At 37.8% G+C, this 12,314-nt stretch overlaps 1 protein-coding gene across 2 annotated transcripts in view; it reads left to right on the forward strand.

Annotated features, from left to right (window-relative positions):
- The window catches only part of Tpk1 (thiamin pyrophosphokinase 1), a 323,577-nt gene that overhangs the window by 128,724 nt on the left and 182,539 nt on the right, over positions 1–12,314 (forward strand). For both annotated transcript variants that reach the window (XM_034519348.2, XM_034519349.2), the window contains one exon: positions 5,711–5,783. In XM_034519348.2, coding sequence (XP_034375239.1) covers positions 5,711–5,783 — 73 coding nt within the window. The remainder of the gene's footprint in view (positions 1–5,710; positions 5,784–12,314) is intronic.

A 12,314-nucleotide genomic window follows, 5' to 3' on the forward strand; every position in this document is an offset into this window, starting at 1 on the left:
TTGTGTCCACAGTATAAAATATTTAAAAGTAACTTATATGTTTACTATTAAATATACTTTATGAATAAGACAGAACCTAGAGGGGAAGAAGCATGTCTCTGTTGGTCTCTGACACACATTTTATCCCAGCACCCATGTAGAATGCCAGGCCTGTCAATATGTGCCTATCACCCTTGCTTGCTTTGAGGAAATGGAGATAGAAAGATTCCTATAGCCTCGCTCAGCTTATTGTCCTAATTATGTGTTCCAGGTTCAATGAGAGATACTGTCTTTAAATGTTACATGTGCAGTAATAGAGAAAAACGGCTGACATTTACCTCGGGTCTTCATATGCTCATTACTTGAGCAGGGCACACACACACACACACACATACATACATACATACATACATACATAGACTCTCATATAGATGCACACATATAGACGTGTACACAAACATTCCCATATATATAACTAAATGTAGGAAATTTAAATTCCTGACTTGCTTTATTGAAGTGACTGACATTAATCAACATGTATTTTATTAGGTATATAAATGGACATCTTAGCATCTCAACTAATCTTGGTAGTCATAAACATCCTGGTGAGGACTCATTGCAGGTGATTACTTTGAGAAAGGAAGAAAATTATGTGCTAGAAAACAGATGTGTTGCATTCTGATTTCGATCCCATCCAGCCTATTCAGTCTTGTTTTCCTGACTCGAACAGGGGTTGGCAAGCTAGCTGACAGGCTGTCTCTAATAGTTTCTCAGAAACACTGCCACGCACACTGTTTTCCTGTTTTCTAGCCACATTCATGCTGCTTCGGGAGATGTAGGTAGTTGTGACAGAAACCACATAACACGAGAACCTAAAATACTGACTTTTGCACTCTAAGAAAAATAATTGATGGTCCGTAGCTTAGCATGTGGTGTAGATTTAAGAATTTTCTATGCAATTAAAAAGGAATGTGTGCCCACACCTGTGACAACAGAGATTCCTAACAAGATGGGAGGCAGGGGCTGAGGGTAGGCAGCAGTAGGACAAGCAGCTGAGAACCCAGCTTCCTGAACATTGTGTTGGCTGAAAGAGGGCAGGCCAAGCCATGTTCAAGGTGTTCTCCCCAGGTTAGGACAGTATAGCTCCCCATCTGCAGGGAAACCCAGTGCTACCTTATCCAATACCCTGTGTGAGTGAGAGAAGCCCTGCCACATCTGTCCAGGAAGAAACCACTGAAGAGCATGAGAGCACAGATCTCGGGCCCTTATGCCCCCAAGGTACCATTTCAGGGATAACAACAGTACTGTTGCCACCCCCACCTACCTCCATACTGAAGATCTCCCTGTCTCCAAGTGTCAGTCTAGCCCTCAACCTCTGGGAGGAGTCACTTCCTTCTCTCTGCTAAGTGCTCTGCCTCCTCTGCTTATGTTTCTTTGACCATACAGTAGCCAACAAAAGCTAAGGCTTCCTGATGTCTCCTACTTTGCCAGGAATCAGCTGCAGACCATTTTCCTTGTAATAAATTGACTGTTCTAATCTGTTAGGTGGGAAAAGTGGATACTAAAGGCCAAACCTATATGGGAATTCCACACCTTTTTAACCTTTAGGCAGGGTGCCCAACTTGAGATATCTACCTTAGACCCAGGAACTCCAGTCACCACTGAGGCACCTTATTCAAGTGGCCTGTTCGCAGTGGAATAGCCCACACTGCAAAACTGTGTTAAGTGACATTGCTGTTAAGCAAGATGGGCGCATATATACCCAGATAGAGTGAGCAAACTCCCATTTCAGAGGCTGAAGAAAGGAGTCTAGCTTATTTTTCTCACTTTCTCCTATTCCACCCCCACCCCCCTTTTCGAGTTTTTTGTTTGTTTGTTTGGTTGTTTGGTTAGTTGGTTGGTTGGTTTTGTTTTTTAAGGCATGCTTTCTCTGTGTAACAGATCTGGCTGTCATAGAACTCTTTTTGTAAATCAAGTTAGCTTGACTTCACAGAGATCCACTTGCTTCTGCCTCCTGAGTGGGGGGATTAAAAGTATGCACCTCTCTGACCAGCTTCTCTGGCTCTGTCTTTTCTCTCTTTCATCCTTTCTTTTCTTATGCTCCTGTCCCCCTCCCCCATTGTTTTCCTCTTCCCATCTTCATCTTACTGGGCCATTGTCAGCATTTGTATGCATGCTGCTTTGCTGAGCACCAAAGTTGGTCAGTCACTCCTGTACCAATCAATGACTTACCCTCCAAAGAAGCTGAAAGTCACATAGAGTACTGTTAAATGCATATGAAAATGCAAAGTGAGAGATTTCATGCTGTTTGAGTGTTAAAACAGTAGTAGCATTTTCTTTGGATGCAGAATGCAGGGAAGACTTTGTGGAGGGAAAGCTTCCTGCATAGTTACCAGGAAAGGAATTTTGAAAGATTATATTTCCTCATATCATCTTATATTTTTTAAATGTATCAGCTTCCTTGGTGACTGCATGTGCTGTGCCACTAGCCCATTCATATTCTCAGCCCGTTTTGGACTCTTCTTTGTCACTGATAAGTGATGTGTGAGAAGTCAAAATGTAAATATCAAAGGAGTCCTCTTAGTTCGACTGGGTCACTTGTGGGAAATTTTGGCCATCTTTTAATACTAATAAGTCATCTGCTGTAGACAGGAAATAACAAGTATGCTGTTTGGATCCACGTCTAAAGTAGGCAGGTGGGGTCAGGGGCTACATGAATCTCTGCCCTTCTGTCAGTCTAAAAATATTCTTATGCAAACTATCATTTATGTCATAATTCCTCTACAGCTGTGAACTGTCATCCCTAGAAATGTGTTCAGAATGCCCATGTGCCATGGTAACAGGCACTGGAGAATATGTGCAATGGGCTTTTAATTGCAGCATAAAAAAGTAAAACTCAGAAAGTTCTATAGATTGTATTTTATGATGGAAATTTATAATCTTAGTCATTGTAGCATGAATGCCAGGTTACTTTTGGCATGAATCTTCTTAGAAATAATCATATTGATTTAATAGAAATATGTTGTATATGTTACATGAAGGGAATTATATTAAAAGGTAACTACAGTTGGTTATAATTTATGTATGTAATTTTGTTTACCTTATTAATATTTTATATAAAATATAATTAAATTTAGGGGGTTGCTTTCTTACATTATTCTTTGTGAAATATATAAAGGAAATCTAATTCTCTTTTGAAGATGATCTATCCTATGGGACAGATGCTCAGCTGCTTGGGTGTATCAGCTCTTATTTTTCATTTTTATTTATTATCAAAATCAATATGCTATTTGGAAACTGCCAATTTATTCCTAGATATCTAAGGGACTACACAATTTGGAGAGTAATACAAAGTGAGTCTCATTAGGAAGTTTGCTTGAAACAGATGGTAGGAATGAGAACCTTTAGCTAAAGTTCCTTTTCTGTACAGTGAAGTCAGTTAGACATTCTCTTAGTTTGATCTCAGCTCTGCAGAGATAATGGAGAAACTAGAGAATAATTCCTTATATCCCTTCCAGAGCTAATACTCTGTGGTCAAAAAACATATTAATTTACATATGGCAAAATAGTGTCCAGTGGAAGATTTTTTAAAGAAACTCTGAAAGTGTATGAATTTATTTAACTAGAAAAAAAGTAAAGCAAAATAAACTACATGACAGATGCAGTGCATGAGAACATTTTGAGAAATGAACATTATAGAAAGCCATTTGGAACAAGATAAGGCCACCATGTCTGTCTCCTTTCTAAATCTACCTCATCTTGAGTCAATCTAAGTGTGTTGTGCCCAGTCATGCAGTGACTACTTCATGAATGAATAATACACAGAAATTATTGATCCTCATGCACACACTTATGTATGTGGTGCAGGTTATTGTTTTTTGTTTGTTTATTGGTACTGAGAATTGAACCCAGGGCTTCCAGCTTTCTGGGTATGCATACTACCTTTGAGCCATACCCACAGCTGTTGGCTTTGTGACCACAGCTCCCTCTATAAATAGAAGTATCCCTGTTGTACCCCTAATCTTGCTGCCTCAGGCTCCCAGTACTGAGCTATAGGCATGGCTCACCATGCAGGGCGCTCTGTGGACCACATCCTTGTCATACACCTTCCTCTTGTTAGTCAGAGGAAGTTGAGTGACTTAAGGGTAAATTGGCTGGTAAACCATCACAGTCAGATTAGGCTTAACCTTGAATATATTGTTTGTAGTTGTATTAGGAGATACAAAATAGTATGAGAGACAAGGTTGGCTTATTTTCTCATATACATCTTTACTAATTTTATTTTGGATGTACACATGAAGCATTCTGAGTCATAATTCTTACTATACGATTGCTCTTGTTTTAAACCCTGGCCCATCTGCTGAGAGCCAGGTCTGTTACCTACTTCTGGTAGTTGCATGCCCATGAGTAAAGAAAAGAAAATAGAGCTTTATTTTCTCTGCTCATTGAGTGAAGGATGATAGCTATGTCCATTGCCAGAAAAGATCTCCTTGGAAATTCTATGGAACTGCCCTTAACCCTTTGATTTGTGGATACAATCTCTTCAGAGCCAGATACTAGTAGGGTCTTTGTTATTCTTACCTAGACTGATCTTTTAATTCCGGGGCTCCCTTTCGTGCCACATGCAGTAGGAAGAAGGTAAGCCAGTGGTACAAAACTGTTAGTATTTCTTTGAATTAGATACCTGACTAAACAAGTGTGTAATGATAAAATTCTTCTGTTATGTAAATAGTAGAATATTTTTGTAGAACTAAAAATATACATTTCCTTTATTATGCTTTTCTTAGCTGTGGCAAACACCTATGATTATTCTTTGCTAAAGCACTGAAAACATCCAGAGTCATTTGTCCCTCCACAATTTGGGGTGTTAAGTGGGGCAGAAATAGTCTACCAAGTCAGATAGGTGCTTTATGCAAAATAAATGATGACTTATGAAGACACAGTTAAATGGGATTTTAAAAAATGAGTTGAAAAAATAGCAAAAAAGTGAACTAAATTAATATTCAGTATCAAGAAATTTCACATCTTCTGGTATAAAACCTGGAGTTCTTTTATAAAGTCCATTGATTGATAGATTGGTTGATTGGTTGGTTGGTTGATTGATTGATTTTGGGAAAGGGCAAACATACCATGGAAGATCTCCCATATATGTTGTGGAGATAGAAATCAGATCCTCAAGCATGATCACACACGCACACACACATTTATCTGCTAAGTTACCTACTGAACCAAAAAACCTGGACGTCATATGATTGCGTATTACTCTCTAGTAGACTCATATTTCTAGAAATGTGTTATGAAGTTTTTGGAAATTGAGTTTAAATTGACATGGCCATGTGTTTATTCTCTTCAAATACATTGAAATTTTCAAGCTTGTATGAGAGGCAAATGATAGAAAGATCTAAATATAGCAAGAATAGGGAGGGGAGAAAGTGTTTGTGTAAAATTTTTTAAAATTTTGTTTTAACCAGTTGTGTTCATCAGTATCAATTTGTTTGAAACAATAAATCTTGATGGCTTGAGTTGATCTTGTTCCTATTGGTTGTTGGCCTTAGTCCATTCTACTGAAACCAGGAATGTATGGCAAGACAACCCGTTAACTCTGAAAACAGTTTAGGTTCTCTTGTGTTTTGAATATCATAATTTTCTCTTTGGTCCTCACAGCTGTAGTTTTAAAGTTCATAAATGAATGGATCAGTCTAGTTGACTCACATGAAACTGTTTCTTTCAGCTTTTTGCCTGAATTCATCAATGGGGACTTTGATTCTATTAGGCCTGAAGTCAAAGAATACTACACCAAGAAGGTAAAGCAACACCGGCTTTCATACTTGAGCTCTTGCTCATGCCTTTGCTCTGTCTTACTGTCATGGGTGGTGGGGGATGGGTTGAAAAGCTTGTTTGGCTATTTTCATAGTTTTTGTTATAGAAATTTAATATATATATATTTAATATGTTCATAATTAATATTTATATAAATTTATTTTATATTTTAATAATTTATATGATATAAATAATACAATTTATCATAATAGAAAATATATAAACCTTTTAAAATACATAATGAAAACATAGTATTGGTAAATTCTATCACCATCAGATATGCATTAATCAGTACCATAAATATACAGGTAACATACGTATTCAATATGTTTATAGTTTACCAAGGTATATCTAATAACTATTGCAATTTATACTGTCATTAGTTATTATACATTTTCATTAAAATTTTATTCTTATTTAATGAATGGATTATATTAATATTTTACTTAACCAATTCACAGTTAATGTACTTAAACTGTATCTATTTTGTCTCATTGTAAACTAAAATTTCTTTATAAGTTTTTATAAATATTTATAATGGTATACTCTTTGAATTTCAGAAGTTTTCTACAATAATTAGTTTTTTTTAAAATAATGCTACTAATTAGACCTTGAGATTAATAATAGCCAGACTTTTTCTCTAGTGTGCAAATCTTCCTCAGATCTTTGACACTTAAAAACTATTGAAAAGATATAACTGGGGATGATAGAGGTGCACAGTACTGAATGACAGTAGTTACTGATTAATGGGTTCACAAATTTTAGAAGACAATACAGAGATTTTAAAGGAGAAGTTGTAGCACGAGTAATGCTAGTACAGTCTCACTGTGTGTATCCCTGTAAACTGGTGCAGTCAAATCACATGTATTTCTTTTTCAAGAAACTTCACTGACTGTGATCATAAAGTAAATTCTTTTTAAGGGTGCAGGAGAGGTGAGATACTTTTTAAGTGCACAGGACAGATTGGATGAATAGCTTCAGGCAAGTAATGGCTACTAAAACAGGGAGAGGGAGCTGCAGAGATGGCTGGGTAGTTAAGAGCACTGGCTGCTCTTCCCGAGGAGCCGGTTTAATGCCCAGCACATGGCAGCTCATAGTCACCTACTGTAGTCCCAGGGTGCCCTTGTATAAGTAGACATTCGCACAAACAGTCGTACTCATAAAATAAAAATAAATACTCCCCCGCCCAAAAAAAACTGAAGAAAGAAATCAGTCTTCTGAGACAAGGCCATTGATACCATTGATAGTATCATCTCTGGTCCTCTCTCCATCTGTGTGTGTGTGTGTGTGTGTGTGTGTGTTTATGCGCACTCACACACATGAATATTTAAAGACAAAGAGGAATAGAATACAGAAAGACACAGCTAGAGGTGGGAGTAGTATGGAATAGAAATTATACAAAAACAGTACTCACGGGAAATTATGTAAAAACAGTACTCATGTAAAATTTCCGCACAACATTTTAGGAGAGAAAGGCAAGAAGGAAGATAAGGAAAAGGAAAGAAGGGGAAAGGAAGTCAGAAATGGCATAGGTGAACCAAGGCTGTTGTGAATGCAAATTCCGGCGTTGGCTGGAATGCAGATTTGTGTATGTCCCATCTGCCCACCAGCTGATCAGGCCTTCTTTCAGCAAATGAAGACCAGTCCCAAGTCAGTGTTTGATATTCATGCTCAATTGCTTCAGCATTGGCACGTTCCTATTCATTCCCCCACAGCCTCACTTCTCATTAACTCCATACCTCAGCCTTGCTGGGAAGGAGCTCTGGCCCTGCTTACAATGCAGAGTTGTGCTAATGCACAGGTATTAATCACATTTTCAGCAACAGAGCAAACAGAGGGAGAAGCAGGGAGCCGCATACTCAAAAACAAGCTGAATACATGGTCAGAAGTGACTTACCTCCCTGCCTCTTTATGCTGATGGCTTGCCAAAATCAGAAATGTCAGTCTGACCATTACTATGTAGGGTGAGGAAATGAGGGAATTAAGCTTCGAGGAAAAGTCTCCATGTTTTATATCGGGGTTCAGCTATAACGGGAAATTTTCAGTTAATACTTGTGATGGATTTTTCTTGTATTTCTTGCTTTGCCTGTTTTTAAACTTGAAAGGTCATATTGGTTTTCTGAGATAGGGTTTCTCTGTGCAGCCCTGGCTGTCCTGGAACTCACTCTGTAGACCAGGCTGGCCTTGAACTCACAGAGATCTGCCTGCCACAACTTATATCTTTTTAACATTTAGTTTTGAAAGTTATCTCTAGCAAATTTTTTTCATTTCTAAGTTCTAGGCTACGTAGTACAATCTTGTTTTTCTCTGTTAAAGTCTCTTCTTTTGAACTTACCTGGCATGCTCTTAGAGGGGAGAGGTGATGTCCTTCATGCAGTCACTATGCCCCGCAGAGTGCACCCTGAGTGTTTGGCTGGGAGTTTAATAATGATGATAATTACAAGTTAATGCAACATTACACACAATTTCTATAAGCCATTATCTCGAACTTCAGCAGTCCTTAAGCCTGTTTTACATGAAAGGACATTATCTTCACTTTTACATCCATCTGGCCCCCAGGCTGTTCTGAGGTCTCAGTTATCTAAGACTTGGTCTCTAGGAAAGAAATGAAATTTACACACTAACATATTGTGGTAATCATAGAGTAATCATAGAGCCAGCATTGACCCGTGCATGGTTGAACCTTGCAAAGAGTATACGAGGCAGTGCTTACTCAGTGTTTCACCTTTCTTTCAGGTAACCAAAAAAACCTTTGTTTGTCTTAGTTCTTCTAGCTTGAATGGGGAGATGTCTCTCAGCAGTGTTACAATGTTTGCTTTTATCAAAGGGTTTGTTGGTGTTGCTTTGTTTGTTTTGCTTTTACTTTATAGGCAATTCAGAGCTTCTCTGACTCAGGACAGAAGCCATCAGTTTCAGTCTTTGTAACTTTCCTTCCATCATGAGCACATACAGTGGTGTTTTCTGAGAACTTTGGGAATAGTCTGTAGTTCTTCCTTAGTTACAGGGAAAGGGATTCAAACCATGCTTACTTGATACTTAGGTGACTGAAGAGCCAGTTGTACCTTTCAGCTAATGCCTGAAGATGTTATAAATCAACAGAGTTTTTATATAAATAGTGGTAAGTAGGATCAGAGGTAAAAAGATTTTGCAAATGTAATCACATAGAGTTCGATGGCCTCAGTAAAATGGCTCCCTGTGTGACAACTTGGTTAATTAAGTCTTAGGCTTTCTGTGAAGAATTTTTTTTTGAAACTTTGAACAAATTGCTGCCACTGCTTCTTAACAACACCTCCTTGGCTGTTGCTTACAAAGACTACTTAAATTCTCTGGGAATGGATTTCTCACAGCGTCTCCAACGATTGAATCTGGTGTGTGTTTCCACATTCACAGTTCCATCATGTGCCATCCTCAGTGCCTCAGTTCAGGGACAGCAGGAGACATGGTAAAAAAGACTGGGCTAAGGTCAAAAAGACTAACACCTAAGCATCTGATAAATGACTCAATTGATAGAATAAGATTAAGCTAGTATAAATCATTGAATTGGGGTGAGTGTTAACAGAAAATTAGTAAGGACATTGGTGACCGAATGTATGTACCTTTATGCTCTAAAAAGTGTTTGGACTTTGGGAAAGTTCTGAACCACGAAGAGCATCCTCTAGGTAAGTAACACCACTAGTTACCAGTCAAACTCAGGAAGCGAAATCTGGTCTCTAACTTTATTGTCCAGAAAAGAACATTGCACAATTGGATCACGCTGTCTAAGGACTGTGTTGAGCTACAGGTGGAGCAGAGGCATGACTGAGGAACTGTTCCGACCGCAGTGTAAAGCTGAATGAGGGCAGCAGAAAGGCTGTGCTGTGGACCACCTGTTTGCTACTGTGCTGTGTGTCAAGGTTATAGGCCACCAGGTAGCTGCAGAAATAGAACTAGAGGCCAAGATCAACACCTAGGCTCTCACGTCTCCCTGCCTTCCATTGTGTCGTGACATTTTCTGAGTTGGGAAATGTGATGAATGTGATGAAATTGCATGAATTATTTGGAATGACTTATTAAACAAATGCTTCCTGATTAAATCTTTTTATTTTTGTATATTATTGTTGAAGCCATATACTGTTTTAAAGCCTGTTTTCAACAAAGAAGATAAAAAATTTTAAAAGAAATTTCTTTCTATAGATGTTCATGTACATAGTGAAGTAAAAAGTGATTCCTTGTGTTACCCCCGTCACAGTCAGCCACCTCACTGTGTTTGTTACAGTTAAAAATGGTATTGGGGCTTACATAAAATTTTCTCAGTGAAAATCATTAGAAACTGGCTTCTAGGTGATGTGTGAATAAAATATTTTGAGTTACTAATATTGAGTAATGCTTTGAATTTTAATTGTAGTTAAAGAGTGAGGGCACTGATCCCGAGTGTTAAAGAGGGTAGCAGGGTGGGCGGATAGCTATGGGTGTGTTTTAAATAAGTAACCATCTGAGATGTTAATAGCATTTATTTCAATTTTTTGTAGATAATAGAGTGTTTTCTTGAACTATAAAATTTTTTTAAGTTGTTACATTCCTGAGTATCTTACACGTATTCCTGAGTATTTCCACGTATGTGGAAAAAATCAAATCCTGTTTCATGAGTCTGGCTCCCTCACATGTGTATACTAATGATTGAACAGTGATCTGGGTTCAGGGATGCTCTAGAGAGACTAGAACTCTACTACAATGTGGTAGTATTTTCTTTTCCTTTCAAAAGTTATTGCCTATGAGCGAGTATGTCTGTTGTTTCTCAGTAATTCTGCTTTAAAAATATTTCTGGTCTATTCATATCTCTAAGTATATAATTTATAAATTTATTTTTAATTCACAATCAGAATTCCTTAGAATATCTTTTGAATTTGATGAAGCCATGGGTTAAGTTCTATTTAAATTTCATTGACTGCCTCCTGTTAAAAATGTCTGCCCCGATCTACTTAAATATCATGAATATTATTATTTTCACCCTTACTAGTGTCTTTTTTATTTCAGACCTCCTACCCACAGACCAATAAAATTTAGATATGTTAAAATTAAGTAATTTAGAGAACATACCAAACTTGACTGTTAAAATCTTTCAAGTTAGCATAATTGTTTATTATGTAAGCAGAGTGAATTATAAAGCACTGAAGGGCCACCTCCATTCACTTGAATTTTTTTAAAAACTAGAAACAAAATGAAGCAAACAAATTCTGAGCACAGCAAATCTGTAGGCTTCAGCATGAGGACTAATTAGCATATGCTGTGATATAAAGCTGTAGCCCAGGGAATTCTAGGCAGGCAGTTTCCATTGACAGTGAGTGACAGGCTCTTTACTTTACATTCTCTGAACTGGCTGCCTAACCTTTATTGGCATCTCACAAGGGGAAGATGAGGCTGCCAGGGGAACATCATGTGAAACTTTCTCCTGAATGTACCTTAATGCCTGTGCTTGCCTCAATCATAGCTTTTTCAAACTGAATTGATTGCATGTACGTTTTTCGAAACTGTTTGTTTGAAGTGATTGAATATCCTTAAGGTATTTAGGAAGGAAGAACCTTTGCTCTTTAACCACAAGTACTTCCAGGTGAGATCCCCATGACCGGTCCCTCAGTGCATGCTCGCCCTCCTCAATCCTCTTGTATTTCACACACTATTTTCAAGGGTCTCTGGCACTCTCTTTTCTTAGTCACAGGTAGAAGGGACCTACTCACTTGTCCTCCCTGTCTGTTCACCTCCAGAGGTTTTGTTTCTTACTTCTTTTATGCTTGTTTGTAGAGCTTAATAAAAACAATTCAATCAGAATTTTCCTCCTTATTCCTTCTAACAGTGTGACCTAGTGTACCCTCGCGCGTCTATGTTCATTCACCTTGGCATACCTAGTAAGTAACTAGAAGGCTGTCAATGAAGAAGCAGGAAATAAGCCTTCTTTTAGAACTAGAGTGGCAAGGCGCAGGTCTTATATACTTCACGTAAAAGAGGCATGAGATTATGTGAGTTTGTGAAATTTGATGCTCTGTATATCTCTTCTGGAAACTCATAAAGGAGTTATCTTAAATAAGTCTGAAAGAAGTAGAAACTTACCCTATTATTTTAAAATGTATTTCACCCCAGAATGTCTTCCTGCAACTCACCAACACCTGTTCTTCTGTATCGGTTTCCAGCTAGGCTAAAATGTACCTGGATACTGTGACCTTTCTTTCATGAGTTCAGAAACTTTTGAAGAAAGGTATATAAATTTACTCATGTTTTTAAATCCTATGGGAAAAAAATAACATCTCTAAAGAGGGATTTTAGAACATTGAAAATACACCATATGATATAATGCTGAATGTGGTTATACATATTGGTCCAAATTCAGAGTACACAACACTGGCAATGATTGCTCTTGTAAACTGTGTACCCTGGGCAACAAGGACATGTGTCTCAGTGTTCAGTTGTAACAAATATGCCACTCTGTGGATAATGCTAACAATGCAGAATGCTGTGCATGACCAGTGTCAGGACTCTTACTA

Source organism: Arvicanthis niloticus, chromosome 15 (genome assembly GCF_011762505.2).
Source record: "Arvicanthis niloticus isolate mArvNil1 chromosome 15, mArvNil1.pat.X, whole genome shotgun sequence".
NCBI classification, from domain to species: Eukaryota; Metazoa; Chordata; class Mammalia; order Rodentia; family Muridae; genus Arvicanthis; species Arvicanthis niloticus.